This window comes from Passer domesticus, chromosome 18 (genome assembly GCF_036417665.1).
Source record: "Passer domesticus isolate bPasDom1 chromosome 18, bPasDom1.hap1, whole genome shotgun sequence".
Lineage (NCBI taxonomy): Eukaryota > Metazoa > Chordata > Aves > Passeriformes > Passeridae > Passer > Passer domesticus.
Window position 1 is genome coordinate 4,349,736 of NC_087491.1, and position 18,350 is coordinate 4,368,085.

At 49.0% G+C, this 18,350-nt stretch overlaps 1 protein-coding gene across 14 annotated transcripts in view; it reads left to right on the top strand.

Moving 5' to 3' along the window:
* The window catches only part of CACNA1B (calcium voltage-gated channel subunit alpha1 B), a 298,893-nt gene that overhangs the window by 271,348 nt on the left and 9,195 nt on the right, over nucleotides 1–18,350 (top strand). For all 14 annotated transcript variants that reach the window (XM_064393626.1, XM_064393612.1, XM_064393613.1 and 11 more), the window contains 7 exons: nucleotides 133–229; nucleotides 9,420–9,528; nucleotides 12,429–12,536; nucleotides 14,112–14,221; nucleotides 15,201–15,328; nucleotides 16,220–16,346; nucleotides 17,516–17,626. In XM_064393626.1, coding sequence (XP_064249696.1) covers nucleotides 133–229; nucleotides 9,420–9,528; nucleotides 12,429–12,536; nucleotides 14,112–14,221; nucleotides 15,201–15,328; nucleotides 16,220–16,346; nucleotides 17,516–17,626 — 790 coding nt within the window. The remainder of the gene's footprint in view (nucleotides 1–132; nucleotides 230–9,419; nucleotides 9,529–12,428; nucleotides 12,537–14,111; nucleotides 14,222–15,200; nucleotides 15,329–16,219; nucleotides 16,347–17,515; nucleotides 17,627–18,350) is intronic.

Genomic DNA, 18,350 nt, shown 5'->3' on the forward strand with positions numbered 1-18,350 from the left:
TCCCTTCTCTCCCTCCCCCTTTTCATTTGCTCCATTGTGTTGCCTTTCCCCCCACCCCTTCCCCGTTTTCCCTCCTCAATCCGATGGGATTTCTGTGTCCTGGTGCTTTTGCCTCCATCCCTGTGGTGCCAGCGGGCGCATCAGTTACACAGACATGTATGAGATGCTGAGACACATGTCCCCACCTCTAGGCCTTGGGAAGAAATGCCCAGCTCGTGTTGCCTATAAGGTAGAAATCCTCCCCAGGAACCCCTGCCCAACCACCAGCTTTCTGTGCCGTGGCTGAAGTGGGGTTTCTGTGGCATTGGTGTTGTTCTTCTGGACTTTTCTGGTGCTTTCTCTGCTTTCCAAGCAAGATTTTGGATCCTCTGATTTTTTTCTTCTTAATTTTTATATATATAACTTTTTTGGGTAACTTTTTTCCTGGTCTTTGAAACTCTGGCACATCAGTTTGTCTTTCTAAGTATGTCTCTGCTCTCTTTCTATCAGTGTTTCTCTCTCTTTTCTCTCATTCTCCTCCCATTTAGGTTAATTTGGGGAGTGACTGTGCTAATGAGCAAATTACCCCCCATTAGATCCCCATTTTTCTTCCTGGGGCTCTTTGTCTCACTAACCCTTGAGTAGAATGTTGTTTTTTCCTCCTCTTAATTGGATTGGAGTAATTAGAGTAGGCAGTACTGTAGGAGTGAGCAAGCAATTAAACAGAGACAACACCAGAAGGGCTCCTTAAACACCCTCACGGAAGAAACGACTTGAACAGAAAACATTTAGGACAGGGAGATGGAGAAATCACTCCAGCTTATTGCTGATTTGGCAAAACTTTTTAATTGAGCCACCAGAATGAATTCTATCCCAAAGGCAGCTGCCTGGCTGGAAATTCAGATGGAAATGGAGCAGACCCAGTAAAGGCCAGGCTGCCCTCCCAAAAACTCTCAGGGTGCTTGCAGACTTCCATTTCCAGGGTGATTCCTTGGAAGTTCCACCACTGAACCTCACAGTTCAGAGGGAGAGGTTGCTCAGAACCATTTGTCACTGGTGTGGCTGAGGATCCACCAAACCCAGCAGGATTTTTTGGCTGCTGGTGTCACTCCAGCCACCCCCAAACCCCAAAACTCAGTCTGGTGAATCCACACCACAACAGCCCCTCCTGTACTGAGGGATTTTTCACTGAGACCAAATAAACCCAAGATTGGTGTGAAGAGGCTCAAGCTAGACCCAAACCTGGGGCTGATTTATTCAGGCAGGAAGAAATTCAGATAAATCTTCCTACAAGATCCTTCCTCAGCGTGCCAGGATTTAAAAGGAAAATGAAACATAACCTTAAATCTCTCCAGTTAGGTGGCTTTGCTGTATTTGATTTGTTTCTGGCCACCATAACTGAGCTTGAGGAACCCAACTAGATCAAAATTCCAGGTCTCAGCTATTTTAGACACCAGTTATCCACAGAAATCCAAGGATTTGCCACCTGTGAGTTTCCATTTATTTAGGAGAGCTGTGTCCTGCTGAAAGGAGGTGTTTGCATGCAGGTGGGCAACCAGATCTGCTCTGGGGCTGTACCAGAAGGATAAAACTCTTTTTCTTTTTTTTTTCCTTCCCTAAATCTTGTAGAATTCAAAAAGGAAGAAAACAAAAGGGGATAAAGAGATCATGTGTTAAAACAGGCATTTAAAATAAGATTTTGGGCTGGTTTTCATAGAAGACTTTGTGCCCAGAGGCATTTCTTCAGCCTGAGAATTTCCTGATATCGCCTTTAATTTGTCTGTCCCTACAGAACAAACCCACAGAACCAGGGTACATAGGAATGGCTTCTTTTTATAACCCAGACTCCTGATTTTTTAAAGACATCATTAATTTTTCCCCATCTCAGAAGAAGCCTCTGGATTGTGTCTGTGTGTCACAAGCACAGGCAGAGATGGGTTCAGTCTGGGTGAACATCAGATTTCTCTGAGTTTGGGGATGATCACTTTCATTTCCCCCTGAACTACAAAATACAGATTTAAGACAAGAAAATTATTTCCCCCATGGATTCAAGCTGCACTTTGGGCGGATCTCTCACCCAGTTATTGCTGATAAAATTAGTTAGGCCTGGTTTTTACTCCTTCCCTCCTGCACCTCTCCATGCAGCACATCCATGGGCTGGTGCTGGGCACCTTCCCCCATGACTGTGGTGGGATGTGGCACCCCTGCTCCTGCCAGGTGTCCCCCGTGGTGTCACTCATGTGACATCCACTCCCAAGGGGATGAGAGACTCAGGAGGACACTGAAATCCCCCTGGGCACTGACCCCTCCCCAGAGCCTGGAAAGGGACATCACCCTCCTGCTCCTGCAGGTGTAGCTCAGTCAGTGCCAACAGCAGCCAGGGCTTTGTCTCTGCCTTATTTTCACCCTCTCCCTCTGGTTTTTAAAACCCCTGACTGTTCTGTCCAGCAAAAGCTCTTTTGCCCCACATACCCCCCTTTTTCTTTCCATGTCTACTTACCCCAGTCCTTGTCAGAGGTTTTTTGTGTTTTCCCCACGTCTTTGTTGCCTTCTCAGTACGTCCACACTGGTTTTTGTTTGGATTTTGCTCTCTTTGCAGCCTCCTTGGCTGCTGTCCTTCCTTTCTGCTGTTTTCTGGTTCCCCTCTCTCAACTGTTCTCCGTGGTCAGCCTGACCAGCCTCTGCAGTTCGTGTGTGTGGCTGTGCCGCTTGCCCGAGGTGCATGGGATCCTCGGGCACCAGGGAGCTCTGTCCTGCACTGGGCTGGGGGAGGAGGCTGGAAAACACAAATTCCTCTGGTCACTTCTGGGCCACCCACAGTGAGAAGGGCATTGAGGGGCTGGAGCGTGTCCAGGAAAGGGAACGGAGCTGGGGAAGGGGCTGGAGCCCCAGAGAGGCTGAGGGAGCTGGGAAGGGGCTCAGCCTGGAGAAAAGGAGGCTCAGGGGGGACCTTGTGGCTCTGCACAGCTCCTGACAGGAGGGGACAGCCAGGGGGTCAGGTTCTGCTCCCAGGGAACAGGGACAGGAGGAGAGGGAATGGGCTCAGGCTGGGCCAGAATGGATAGCAGGAAGAATTTCTTCACAAAGAAAAGTTTTCACAAAGAGTTTTCAAGCCCTGGAAGAGGCTGCCCAGGGCAGTGGTGGAATCACCGCTGCTGGAGGGATTTAAAAACCATACAGATGTGGATGTGGCACTTGAGGATATGGGTCAGTGGTAGCTGGATCAGTGTTTGGACTCTGTGATCTTGGAGGTCTCCATCCTAAATGATTCTGTTATTCCATGAATTTTAATATTTTCTGTCCCATCAGATGAAAAGAGGGAAGAAAACATCTTTGACTTTGCTGTCTTAGAATTTGCTCAGTGTCCCTGCCCATGGCAGAAGGTGGAACTGGACAAGCTCTGAGGTCCCTTCCAACCCAAACCATCCCAGGATTCTGTGATTCCTGGGATGATCCAAGAGGGATGAAGGCCATGGACAGCCTCTCCAAAGCCAGCAGAATTAAACCAGAATATCATCATTCCAACTAGGTCGGGGTGAATTATTCATAGCACATAATTTATTCACCAAATTTGACCTCATTTCCCACAGCAGCGCTCCACTGTCCCAAATTTATTCCTGTCTGGGGATCATTCCCAGAGCAGTTCCTGTCCCAGAGGCTGATGGGGTGCTCTTAATAATTCAAATATGTCGGGGTGCCAGTAGTTTTCCAGACACTGTGTGCTCCTCTTCCTGCTGCCTCTGGGTAAATGTGCCAGGGAAGGGGATTTAGGGTGTAGTAGCTTTTTCTGGGTCAGGCTGGAATCCAGCACGACACCTTTGATCCTAGGATTAATTTCCCCCCTATTCCTCCAACCCTTTCCCTGCCTTTTGGGCCACAGTCCAAGCAGTTCCTCAGCAAATCGGAGAGGGAATTTATTCCTGTCACAGAGATTTGGCTCCTCGTTAGCGCTGCCTTTGTTAATTGCCAATTAAAGAGCGCCGGGGCCGCCTCCTGACCGCGCCCGGACCCGGCGCAGCGAGCGCTGCCTCCCGACCCCGCCTCTAATCAGCCGCTCGTTATCAGCGCCGCGTTAATTAGCAGACTCGGGAGACAGCGGCGCGGCTCCTGCCGCTGGGGCCCGCTCCTGCAGAAGCATTAACGAGCTCCAAATCCGCCTAATTAAAACTGGGGGCTGCGGGAGGGATCCCCAAAGCGGAGCGGGGACTCCGGCTGCGCCTCCTGCCCCGCCTCGGGAGAGGGGCTGGGAGCTCCTTTCCTGGCAGGTCCGGGCTCCTGGGAAGCATTTATACCTTTCTTTTCCTATTCCCCATCATTAATTCACCCGAGCGCCCCTGGATCATCCCAGGAGTCTCAGAATCCTGGGATGGTTTGGGTTGGAAGGGACCTCAAAGCTCATCCTCCCTCTGCCATGGGCAGGGACAGTGAGTAAATCCTAAAACAGCAAAGTCAAAGAGGTTTTCTTCCCCCTTTTCATCTGATGGGATAGGAAAGACTAAAATTCATGGGATTACAGAGTCATTTAGGATGGAGCAGACCTCCAAGATCATTGAGTCCAAGCACCGATCCAGTCCCAGGGTTGTGGCTGGCGATTCCCAAGTGATGCACGTTCTTCATCAGTGCAGGGAAGGAGCAGCAGGCTCCTAAAATTCCCTTCTGGGCTCCAGAAAGATGGGAAATTATCCAAATTAGAGTTGGGATTTTTTTCTCTTTGTTTTGGTTCAGTTATTTTTGTTGTTGTTGGCATTTTTTTGGTTCATTGATGGTTTTATTTTGGTTTTCCGCTTTTTCTTCCCCCCCTTTTCCTTTTTTTTTTTGCCTTTTCCTTTTTTTTTCTTAATTCCCTTTCCCTCTCCTCTTTCCCTTTCCCTCTCAAATTTTTTCATCCTGTTTCAAACCATGAGCTACAGCTCTGACACAGCCTTGAAGCACAACTTCAGGCAGAAGAAACAGCAAAAAATGGGGGGAAAGTTGTTTTTTTTTAATTGAGTACACTCTAAGCAACTGGTTCAATTTTTTTTAACCTATGTTCTTGTCCCTAAGTCTTTGCAAGAACTTGAGATTTTTCTCTTCTGTTCTTTTCTCATCCTGGTGCAGGATGAAAATCAAAAATTCAATTTTCAATTGAAAGCTCAATCAATCAAATTCAATTGATTGAATTTTTCAAGGAAAAAAATTGGGTCAAGCAGAATATTTTGAGTTTGAAAAATATTGCCAATTTCAATTGGATTCCTTTTAAATGGATCCTCTAGAAATGGAGAGGAATTAAATTCAGATAAAATTAGAAAGTAGTCTGGAGATGCTTGAAATTTCACGCTCTGCACAAGGAGATATTTTTATGTATAAAGTTATTTTGTAATATTGAAAGGAAAAAAGTTAATATAACTTTTGTTTGCAGTTTCAGCCTTTTGGCTGCATTTCTGGCATTGGGAAAACACACCAGACAATGTTCAAAGATCAAATCCCTCCTGGCTGTGCCAGTGTCTGGCTGATTCCTGGCTCCTCTGGGTGCCCATGGAGATTTGGGACATGGATGTGGGGTGAGCAATGTCTCACCCAACCCTCCCTCACCTCCCCAGCCATGGTGGCAAAGCTATTTTGGATCCAAGACAAATAAATTATTTTCTTCCAGCTGCTCCACCCTCAGCAGGAGCTCTCCAGACATGCCAGATACTCATTTTGAAAACAGATTTTCTCAAGCCAGGGCCTTCCAAGACAGGAATTTTCCCTGCTTTTGGGAGGATCTCGGGTGGCTTTAGCTGAGGCCTGTTGGCTTTGCCTGCTGCAGGTTCTGAGGAATTTCTCTCTTATTTAATGGCCTTTTTTGGCCAAGAAATGGGCAGCTGGAAGGTACAACCTGCAGCTCACCTTGGCAGGGCAAGAGCTCCTCAAGTGCTGTCCAAAGGGAGGTGAATCCCAGTTTGCCACCCCGAGGGGACACAGGGACTCATCCCATCCCAGCTTCCCTCTCCTGAGCACCTCAACCCCTTTCTGCTCCCTGCTGGCTTCTCAGATTGGGAATTCCAATGGCCTGGAGGTGTCTGAGTTTCCTGTTGGACCACTTTGGATACTGGGATGGAGAAAATGGCAGTGCAGAGGGAAATGCAGGGAGCAGGGCAAGGAGGTGGGGTAGGGAGAGCCTCTTCCAGGTGCCTGTTTGCAGCAAAATGTGAGTTTTGCTCAGCCAGACTTCCAAAAGTGGGAATCCCCTTGGAAAATCTTCCCCTAAATCCTTTGTCCCTGGTAAAATTGAGGAGGAAAGCAGTGCTCAGTACAGCTGTGGGTGGCCTGTGTTGTGCACCTGTATCCTTTGGGAACTCACCTGGAAAGTCAGCTGGGGAGACCTGAGGTGTGCCAGTCCCCAAAGTGGTTTTTGGTGGTGGTTTTTGTGAGGATAGAGCTCTCCTGTGGGGAATTGCTCCTCATTTGCCTGTTCTTCACTTGCATGCATCTTTTTTCTCTCTGCATCCCTTCCCTCTCTCCCACTCCAGTGGGATTCTGGGACTGTGATTGTTAACTGTGGGCTCTCATTGATGTGGTTTTTTTGTAGCTTTTTGTGTGCTGAGGGCAGAATTGGAATTAAATCCTGTTTCATTTGACATGAGTGAACAGAAAAAACCCTGTGGTGTTGCCAGCACTTGGTACTGTCCCTGACTGAAAGGCTGGCCTTTGATTTCCCTGTCTCTGAGGCTGGGCAGACACAGAATAACCTCTGGGCATGCTGTGAGGGAGAGCACAACGGTTTGTCCCTGACTTTAGGTGACAGGGACATTGTTACAGTGATCTCTTGTCCCTGCAGGATGCAGTGAGAGATGAAAATGTGTAAATAGGTGAACAAGGAAATTTCAGCTCCTCTGAGCAGATTTTACACTGGACCAGCACTTTGTGTCCTTTGTCTGTTCATGCCAACACCAACAAATGTCCCCCTGGAATTATCTCCAGAAGGTGCCAGGGTTGGGGTCTGCCCTCCCTGGGGGCATGGAAGTGTCCAGGGCCAGGTTGGACAGAGTTTGGAGCGACCTGGGACAGGGCAAGGTCCCTGCCCAAGGCAGGGGGTGGGATGAGATGATCTTTAGGGTCTTTTCCAACTCCAACCAGTCTGGGATTCTAGGGCACCTCAGTCCATACATTTGGGAAGCTGGAAGTGGAAGATTCTCTAAGCAGGAAGGTTTTTTCCCAGAGATGGAAAACCTGGCCAAGTCTTCATGCCCCAGCCTGGGCTTGGTTTGGGGAAAACACAGGAGCAGCAATTGGGGCTCCCACTGAGCCCTGAGGCTCCAGCAGGTCCCTGCTCTCACCTGCAGCACATTCCCTTCCCCAGCAGGAAAATTCCCATCGGCAGAGGAGTTTCTGCTGCAGATTTTGCCCAGGACAGCAAAGAGGCTGCAGCAAAATCTGCATCTCTGAAAACAGTGCCAGGCTTGTGCCTACTGCTGCAGTGCCCAGAGCCATGGGGTGGCTGCAGCTGGCATCTCTACCAGCCTTTAGGGGCTGTTAGACAAAGAGGAGGTTTCTGGGCAGACAGAGGGATGTAAACAACAGCCCAAGCAGCTTTCAGGTGGGGTGAAATTCTCTCCTCAGCAAAGGCCCAGGCCAAGCTACACTGGGTTTTTGAGGCTGTGCTCAGGCAGGTCAATGCCCAAGGACTTCCTTGGGCTGCAAATCCCTCTGGAGAACAGAAACCCCGAAGTTTGTCTGATACAGGTCCAGACAGGGATGTTTTCAAGCAGCTCCTGAGAGCTCATCAGGCTGCTGAAGGAGGAGAATTCCATCCTTTAAATGTGTGCTGAGGTTATTAACAAGGCTTGGAGCTTGAAGTGTTCTGCTGCCAGCAGGTCAAAGCTTTCCAAAGCAATTTCAGGTTCTTTCTGCTCAGGAGAATGACGGGTTTGCCCTGCCAGGCTGGTGATGGGGAAGGAGTCGCTCCCAGCTCTGAAGATCTTGGAAAGTACACATCCTGAGGGATGGCTCCATGTTTGGATTGGAAGAACAGGGTGGAAATTATACTCCTGCCCATGTTAATCCAGCCTCTCCTCTCTGGGAAGGTGTGGATGGACTGTGACTGGAAGGGAAGGAGATAGGAGCCAGAATCCAGGTGTCCCCAGAAGGAAGGACATTGTCACCTTTACCTGTCACCAACCATTCCATATCTTGAGCCACATTCCAGGGCTCAGCAGCTGTTCCCAAGTGTGCTTCAGGCTGGGACTGAAATCCACCATCCCAGTCCCCTCCAGGGACAGCACAGCTCCTGCTCAAAGCCCCACAGTGTCACTGTCACTGCAAGTGCCTTCCTCACATCCTGCTCCCAGCAAGGCCTCCTGGGCAGCTGGAAGAGCACGGCCACGCTCAGGATGGAGCTGCAGCCTTGGGTGGCACATGCCAACCTTCCATCATCCTACTTCAGTCAGTGGTGCCAGGCCCCATTTTGTCCTGTTTTCGGATTTAGGTGAAGGATTTAGTGAGGCCAGCTGGTGTAGGAAGGGGTGGAGGAGGTGGATTTATGGTTTTTATCTCCTCTGCATGCTACCTTGGTAGGTGGGACAGGTACAAGCCACATGTCTGCTGCTGGTTCTTCTGCTTCTTTGGTGCCAGGGTCAGGATTAAATCACAAGATGATATTTCTTGTTCAGACTCAGATTTTTATTAGTTCTTATCTATGTCACAGTCTCACAAACCCTGAGTTCTACAGCACTTCACTCTAACAAACTAGAAATGGAGCCCCATCTCTCTCTCTACAAGGCCTTTTAAGGATAAACGATCCCATTAAGAAATGACACCTCAATTATTTTTACTTTTAACCCAATAACCAACCACCCATGCCCGCAATGTGGACTTTTTTATCCAATTACACAAAACCACCCAAACCCATGGAGAAGAAGGGGAAGAAGGATCAGCCTCCACCCTAAAACCTCCATCTTGCTTTATCTCTATCACTATACTCTAAACCCTTAAACTCTCAGTTTTCCACCCTGTGATATCACACGCTTCTGTTCAAACTCCACACCCACAATCCCAGTTCTGTCATTCCATTCTGGAAGCTTCCCCACATCCTCAGGTCACTGCAGTGTTCTCCTGGGGGTCAGTGCCTGCCAGCACAGAAACTCTGAAATTCTCAGCAGCCAGGGCTCCAACAGTCTGGATGGTGCAGACACCACTGGAGACAGTCAGGAAATGGGATGGGAGCCTCCAAAAGGCTTCTTTTGGGAGAGCTCTGTAGGATTGCAGTGCAGTGCTGGCAAATCACTCATTGAACCACGGAAGTTCTAGCCCAAACCTGCTCCTGGACAGGAGCTGCCATCCATGCACAGAAGAATTTCAACTCAGCACACAAAAAGTTCCTTCCTGTTTCTATTTTGGGTATTTTGGGCTTTCAGAGAGGGGCAGGTGAGGGTGGGGGGAAGACTCTGGCCCCTCTCACAGCCAGCTCTGTCTGTTCCTAGCGCCTGGTGAGGATGAACATGCCCATCTCCCCTGAGGATTTAACTGTGCACTTCACCTCCACGCTGATGGCCCTGATCCGCACGGCCCTGGAGATCAAACTGGCCTCAGGTGAGAGGGAGGGGATGGCTGGGGCAGCTGGAGATCAAACTGGCCTCAGGTGAGAGGGAGGGGATGGCTGGGGCAGCTGGAGATCAAACTGGCCTCAGGTGAGAGGGAGGGGATGGCTGGGGCAGCTGGAGATCAAACTGGCCTCAGGTGAGAGGGAGGGGGAGGCTGAGGGGTGGCTGGGTCACCTGGAGGATGCAGCAAAGACACCAAGGGCAGCTCAGCTCCTTGGAATCCTCTGTGACCATGGCACACAGGGAGTAGGGAAGCTGAAGCTCCTCTAGGTGTGGATTTCATTATGATGCAGGTTTCCTGCAGGTGCAAGGAAAAAACCCCAAAACAGCACCAACAAGAGACCAGTGCCCTGCTTGGCCTCTTCCAAAGCTTTTCCCCAGCTTTGTCAGCCTCCAGCCTGTGCCTTGCAGGATGGGAGAGCATCTTCTGCCATCTGAGCTCCAGAAAACCAGGAGAAAATTGGAGTTTTCTGAGAGCACATTGGCTCACAGCCCAGCTCCTGACCACAAGATGGGCTTGGTTGGTCACAGCAAGGTGCCAGGAACGCCAAGGGCACAGATTTATCCCTGGATGGGCCATCACTGAAGAGTTTGACTTAATCCTTGTGGGTCCCATCCAGCCCAGAGTACTCAGTGAAATCTGTGGGCTTGGTGTCCTCCCAAAACCATGGAAATTCTGCCCCAGGTGGGAATCCTATCTTCCCATGCCAACACCTGAGGACAGGGGTATAGTAAATCAAGGCAACCCCAATGTCTGGAGAGAAAATGAGGAGGACTTCATTAATATCAGAAGGCTAATTAATTACTTTATTATACTATATTATTTTATATTACATTACATCCACACTGAATCTGCACAAGTACTCCACTGCACTCACCTGCACAGAATTTTGTGACTGTCAGCTGACAGTCCTGACACACACACATGGATTCAATTGGTCAGTGAATCAAAACACATCAGAATCCAATCAAGTTAATTCCTTCAGGTAAATAATCTTCCTCAATGCATTCGACTTGTTCCAAAATACAGGAGCAGTAAATGAGACAAGAATTGTTTTTTCTTTCTCTGAGGTTCAGAGAATGTGAATCCCAGAAAATATCCTTAGGAAGCTGTGCCTTGCTTTACTCTGTGAAGAGAAATGTGGCCACCAAGGGGAGGTTGGGGAGAGGCCAGAGGGGTCCTGAGCATCCCTGTGCCTTTGGGGTGGCAGTGAAATGTGGGAATCTTTGTCCATTCCAGCTGAGAACGCTGGGAGGGGAAGCCCAGGACGTGTTCTTGCCCTCAGTCAGAAATGAGCTTGCACACCAGTTCAGAGCCCTTCCAGCCCTTCCTCCCCAGTCACTCCATGCTGGCAGCAAGGCAGGAACTGCAAGTGCCCTGAAGCACATTCCACCTTGAGATAAAATGTAATTATTGAAGTGGTTAATCAGGCGTTTACTCAGCTCCCAATTAAACTTTGCAGTGTAACAAAATGCATCGGCCTTTTCTCTGGGTCATTACCCCATCTCGTCAGCCTGCCTGGGGTCACAGTCAAGGCATGCCTGGCCCAAGCACTCTTACACCTAATTTAAAAGTTAACAGGAGGGAACCACACCCCCAGGAGCAAGACAGGGTTAGGCTGCTGTGCTTTCCTAAGCAGTTTTAGGCCAGTGCAAACCTCTGGGTTAATCTCCTCCCTCCTGTGCTGCTTAAACTTTGCCTGTAATGCTTTGGGGAGGCATTGCTGGAAGAGGACAAAATTTTGAGGTGCCTGGGGCTCCCCAAAGGAGTGGGATCAAGACAAGGATCAGACACTCGTTTCTACAGATGCTTTTAGGACTTCCTGTGGCTTTAAGAGCCAGCACCTTATTTCAGGAATAACTCCTAGATAAGGATGCTGAGAGTTTGTTTAATTTTCAGTCTCTGGTTACCTGTCAGCCTTTTTCAACTGGAAAAGCTCCCCCCACCCTTTTGAAAACTGGAAGGGAGCCAAAGAGGAGAACTCAGCTGATACCCAGGATTATTTCTGTGGTTTAGCTCTGCTCTGGGGTGTGAGGTTCTGACCTGTTTTGTTGTTATGAGCTCCTTTTGAATAGGTTTCATGTGCTACATTTAATTGAGTCTGTAGTGGGCTTAACAGGCCAGTAATAAACCTCCCTAATGAGTTCCCGTGTGGGAGTTCAAACCGCGGTGTACCAGAGTACCCAGAGCCTCCTGCCTTACTCTGCTCTTAGAAAAATAATCTCTGTCATTCAGATGAGCCTTAATTGCCTGCTGTGTGTGGAATTCAGCTGGGAGCTGGCCTGGGGCTCACCCAGCCTTTAATCACTTGCCATGTGTGCGTTTAGGCCCGGCTTTGGCCCGTGGAGTGGAGCTGCTGGGCTTGGCGCTGCTCTACCTTGGGGTAGAACTCTGAATTATGTCATTGCCAGGGGCTTTGGGGAGAGCTGGTTGCAGAGGGTTTGTAATCCATCAGGACACTGCTCAGTGCAGGGTGAACCTGACCATGGCAGAGGGTTGGGTTTAGGGGATCTTTAAGGTCTTTTCCAACCCAAACAAATCTGTGGTTACGGGATTTTGTGATTCATGTCCAGGTCCTTTGCATCCTTCCTGGGAGATGCTGCTGCCTCCACAGGCACTCCCCAAAGGAAGAGGCACCTGCAGTTACATAGAATTAGTCTGAGCTCACATTTAGGTCTCAGGTCACTGCTCAGGGTCCCCAGGGTGAGGCAAGGCTGGTCCTGCTGAGTCCATGCTCTTCTGTCACAGAGAATTCATGGATCCCCTGGGCAGGGAAGAGCTGTGCTGGCTAAGCCTTCCCAAGGAACGGGAAGAGGGGATGCAAACAGTGGGATGTGCTCCAGGGCAGGGCTTCACTCCTCTTCTCTCCTCTCCCTCCCTGGCTGCAGGCGGTGTGAAGCAGCACCAGTGTGATGCTGAGCTGAGGAAGGAGATCTCGCTGGTCTGGCCCAACCTGTCCCAGAAGACTCTGGATTTGCTGGTGCCTCCTCACAAACGTAAGTGCTTCAAGCACTGGGTTTGTCCCAGACACCCAGGATTAGGTTTCTCCTTCCTCATCTGCTCTATCCCCATCTGTCTAACCCCAGATTAGATTTTTCCCTCCTCATTTGTTCTATCCAACCCCAGATTAGGTTCTTCCTTTCTCATCTGCTCTATCCAACCCCAGTACAGGTTTTGCCTTCCTCATCTGCTCTATCCAACCCCAGTACAGGTTTTTCCCTCCTCATCTGCTCTATCCAAGCTCAGATTAGGTTTCTCCCTCCTCTTCTGTTCCATCCAATCCCAGATTAGGTTCTTCCCTCCTTGCCTGCTCTATCCAGTCCCAGATTAGATTTTTCTCTCCTTGCCTGCTCTGTCCCAAGCCCCATCTGGGTCACCTGGAGGATGCAGCAGAGACACCAAGGGCACCTGAGCCCCTTGTCAGCCTCTGTGCTGCCCTGGCTCTGTCACACAGGGACTGGGGGAGCTGAGCTCTCTTCCAGGCAGGGACTTCTTTGTGCTGCAGATTTCCTGTGCAGGGAAAAACCCAAATCCCAAACAGTGCCCAGAAGAGACCAATGCCCCGTGTGGCCTCTTCCAGAGCTTCTCCCCAGCTCTGGCAGCCTGCAGGGTGGGAGAGCAATTTCTGCCATTTGAGCTCCAGAAAAACAGGGAGAAGAGAAGTTAAAGCTTGCTGAGGACTTGGGGAATCAGATGTGAGGTGTTTGGGGGTTAAAGGCATTTGTATTGCTTGGTGATGTCCTGGGCAAAAGTGCTGAGAAACTGGGGAGTTTGCTGTTCTCTTGATTAGCTCTGGATTCCTGATTAATGAGAAGCAGTGTAGAATAATAAAGGCATTGTTAATTAAGAAAAATGAGGGAGTTGAGGAGGTGCAAATCAATGGGTGGTGAAGTCTTTCCCTCCCCTCCTCTCTTGATTCCTCTATCTTTGCTGCTCCAGTTCTTTTCCATGGTGAGTGCTCCAGTGCTGGGCAGGGAAGGGCTGTCCCATGGCTCTGAGAGTGAAAAAAAAAAATCTGGAAAAATGAAATATTCCTTAAATGTGTATTAGCCCATTATACCCCATTCACTGTAATTCAGAGAAGCAGGGGTAAGGCTGCTGTGTTGATAAAGGCTGGCTGGGGGTCTGGGATGAATTTAGGAATTCTCTCAGCAATGCTGACCATGCCATTGAGTTTTCCTGCCTGGTTTTTCCTACACAATCCATGTGTTTGCCACAGAGAGCTCCAAACCAAGGCAAGGCAGCAACAGGCAAAGAGTTGAAGAATCTGTTGTAACCTTTTCTTTTTTTTTTTCCCCCTACTTTTCTGTGTCTGTTTTCCCTCATTATTCTCATAAAATAAAATTTTATTTTATTTTTGAAAATAATATATTAATAATTATTATTTGTTATTAATGCAATATTTTCTTATTGATAATTATTTATTTTATTCATACAATTTTTCTTTTTCTCAAAATTTTCATGTTGCTTCCTCCCTCTCCCTGTTTTTCACCATTTGCTGGTTTATTCTTATTCCTGTCTTCTCTTCATCCTTGGAATGGCTCTGCTGTGTTTTCCCCATGCTCTGGCAGCTGATGAAATGACTGTGGGGAAGGTCTACGCAGCCCTGATGATATTTGACTTCTACAAGCAGAATAAGAACAGCAGGGAGCAAGTCCAGCCCCCTGGGGGCCTGTGCCAGGTACAAAGGGGTTTTTCCATCCTCCCTCTTGGGCACCTTTAACAAGAATCACCAGCAGGATTCATCCAGAAGCCTGGCTGCTCTTCCAGGCAGGGTTTCAAAATTCTGGCTCAAAAATTGAAACCTCTCCTGAAAGTCTCTCTAAAAAAATACCTAAAAAAAAATTGTTGCAGTTGCCTTTTCCAGTAAAAAAAGATCTTTTTTAAAAAAATGACAGCTGATCTTTGACAGTCTAAATGCTGTGTTAAAGAGTGGCCTAGGGCCTGGGGAACACCAAAATATTTGCTTCGGAGACCAAAGAACTCTTGAAAGCTGCTGGTAGTTTGGCTATAGAAGGTTTAAGTTATTTTTGGAATAGGAATTATTCCAAGTCATTTTGGCTCTAATAGGTTTGAAGGTTTTTACAAATTCTAGAAAATATTTTCACACAACTGGCATTGAAAGCCCAATCACTTCCAATAGAACAAAGACATGTTTTTAGGGTGAGCATCCAGCTGATCTCCAGCACGGGCTGGAGATCTGTCCCACATGTGGATGGCTCCACCAGATCCATCCAGAGCCACTGGAATTGTGCTGCCCCTCTGGCCACATCCAGGGGGGAATTCCCTGCTGTGCTCTGGTGACTGGGAGGGCATTCAGAGGGAAAGGGGACTGCAGCAGGACTAGCCAGAACAATGAGAGGGAAAGGGAATTGCAGCAGGACTTGGGAGAGTGTTCAGAGGGAAAGGAGATTGCAGCAGGACTGGGGAGAGCATTCAGAGGGAAAGGGGACTGCAGCAGGACTGGGGAGAACATCTGGAGGGAAGAGCGATTGCAGCAGGGCTTGACTTGTACCGGGGGTCCCTCAGAGCCTCTCCCTGCCGTGTCCTGGCTGGCGTGGCCTTTCTGCTGTCCCAGGGTGGCAAAGTGGACTTTTCATGGAGTAGGAAAAGCCCTGCAGCCCCTCCCAGCTCTGACACCCCTCCCTTGTGCTTGGCAGCCCGGGCCAGTGTCCCTGTTCCACCCCTTGAAGGCCACGCTGGAGCAGACCCAGCCCGCGGCCTTCAGCAACGCCAAGGCCTTCCTGCGCCAGAAGAGCTCGGCCTCCCTCAACAACGGGGGAGCCCTGTGAGTATCCCTGAGCCCCTCCACAGCCACCCGTCCACCACTGCTGCTCCAGGGCCTCTGGTGACACCAAAGCCAGCAGCCCCTTCTCGCCATGGCTGGGACAATTCCCGCCGGTGGCTCTGCTCCCGCTGCGGTTATCCCGCTGCTGGTGGCCTTGGGGTCTCGGTGTTTCCTTCATGAATCCTCCCTGGGAGCTTCCCAGGGTGAGTTTGCTCACAGGAATTTGGGACCGTTGCAAAACAACCAAACAAACCCCACCAATGAGTTTTTGGGATGCCAAAGATCCTTGGGAATAAATTCAGCCCTCGAGTTTGTGGCACTGGGCAACAGCAAGTGCTTGCCACAGCACAATTTGTCTCCTTGGGAAAATGATCCCTTCATGGAGATATTTCCAAACACTCCTGGTGACAGTGATCCCTAAGCAATTGTCCATTTCCTGCTCTGCCAGTGATTTTCCTCTGGATCATGAGTGCTGTGGATTTTTAGTGACAGATGAGGTTTAAACATTCCAAATGATCCAACACCAGACTCGACAGCTGAAGGGACTTCAGCATGGTTGAGGTGTTTGACCAGTGCCCAGCTGGTCCTGCACACAAAACTGGCCTGAACTCCCAAATTCTTCATTGTCCATCAGGATTTCAGTGGCAGAAACTGTTTTCCTTAATTACTGAAAAAATATCTTGGTTGGTTTGATTTCCTTGTTCTCATGTGATCTTCAGACTCTACAGGAGAAAAAACCCAGGGCACCTGAGAGCTTCACCAGCCACTGTGCCCATCCTGCAGCTGATTTTCACATGTGAAACCCCAAAGAGTGCTGGAGTTTGGTTTATCAAATTTAGCAAAATCTCTTTGCAAAAGAATGAATCTTTTTCCCTCTTTTTCTTTGGACAGGCCACCCCCAGAGGGAGGGATCAAAGAGTCCAGTTCTTGGGGCACACAGCGCACCCAGGACGTGTTTTATGAAACCAGGAGCCCAGCTTTTGAGCGAGGCCACTCCGAGGAGATCCCCATTGAGAGGGTGAGCAAATGGTGGGAAGGGGGAGGTGCAGATTTTAGAGCTGTGCGAGAACTTGAGAAAATTAAGAAAATGTTTAGAATAAGCACATGAAGATGGGGTGAGATGCAGGAAATTTTAGAACTGTTAGAGAAGTTCAGAAATTTTCTAAAATACTTAGAAAAAACAGGTGAAGACAGTGTGAGGTACAGGAGATTTTAGAGCTGTGGTGGATTTTCAGAGATTTTAGAAGGTGTTTGGAAAATCCGGGTGAAGGCAAGGGGACCTGCATATAGCAGGAGATCTGTCCCTTGAGGCAAGCATTGCTCTGTCTCTTGCTCGCTTGAGCATTGTGGAGAAACCCCAACCCTGGCAGCTCCCACAGCCTGATCTGGACATGCTTTTCCTGGAATTCTGTCTTCCTGCCTTAGGTTACCTCAGGCTTTCTCTTCCCATTTCCCAATCCCATTGTCCCAGCTCAGGTGAGGGGTTTGAATGCTCAGAATGACCTGAGGGGTTTCCAAGGTCACAGCTGGGGTTCCTGGCTGGTGGAAGAGCTCATCCCACTGCTTGTGGGATGTCCTTGCTGAGGACAGAGTGACCTGGGCACTCCACTATGGGAATTAATCACATGGGGCTCAATTTTCTTCATGGTGGAAAAAGCCATTTTTTATTCACATAACTCCTTTTATACAGTTTTACAGACCTCGTGTTTGACTCCCATTGGTCAGGAGCTTTCTTGCCAATTACTTTATTGGTCAGTGACAAGTTGTTATTCTGTATTAATTGGTCACTCAAACCCTCGGTGTGTACGTGCAGGAAAAGTTGTTTGTGGAGATAGAAAAATGGAAACTATCCAACAGTATTAAACCAGTTTATAGAGGTGCAAGTAGTTTTTTTACCCAGGAATAGATTGTTATGCTAATTAACTGCTCACACCAGGATTGCTTTCACATGGGAACTTGCACAGTGCTAGCTTGACTTAGAAGAAATGACAGGCCAGCCAGAGCAGGCCTGATTTTATATGGCTTTTCTTTGTAAGTTTTCTACGTTACTGATACACTCCACAGTTCTTCAGTTGTTCTCTTTGCCATACCAGCATCTCTTCCCAAATCAAACTTCAAGAAGCTGATGGTGGCTTCAAAGCTGATGCTCCTGTTCCTGCTACTGAAACCATTCCATGTTTTGATCAGGTGGTAGAAATGAAGGAGATCAGCCCCACAGTTGCCAACGGAGAGCCCCAGCCAGGCCTGGAGAGCCAGGGCCGGGCGGCCTCCATGCCACGCCTGGCTGCAGAAACCCAGGTGAGAGGGGGGGATTTAATGGTGGGAGACTGAGAGCAGGCCAAGATCTCAGCACCTTCTCTCTGCTTGTCATGGGCTGGAGATGGCTTGGGAATATTGCTTTTAAAAGACGCGGAAACGGGAATCCACAGGCCTTGTGCTGGGATGGTAGGGGGATTCCCTGCAGGGAATAGCAGGAATTCCCTGCAGGATGTGGCAGGGATTCCCTGAAGGGGTTCCCTGCAGGAGTGGCAGCTGTCCTCTGCAGTCACAGCACTGTCCCCAGTTTTACTCCTCCCTGCTTGCAGCACAAAGCAGCCCAGGACGATCCCTCTGTCTGGGCCACCCAAGGGTGTCTGGGTCACTGTTTGGGGACAAGGCCATTTACAGGCTGTATTCCTGGAAGGCACATTTCCCATTAGTTGTATGTTGTCTATCCAGCCAGCCAAGCCATGTTCCTGTTCCCTGTCCTTCCAGAAAGCTGCAGGTGTGCTGTGACACACACAGGTGGATGCAGCAGGCACAGGGACTACCTGGAAGCTGCACTGGGACACTGAGTGTGCTCCTTGTATTTTCCTGTACTGTGACCTTGGCCAGTCATTTGGTGTTGAGGATTTCCCTTGTTGATTTATTTAACCTATTTTTCAAACAAATCTCCTCACTGGAGTTGACTTTCACAGCAACTTGTGGGCACTGCTTAGTGTGTAGGATGTCACAGATCACTTTTAGCCATTTCACACATTTG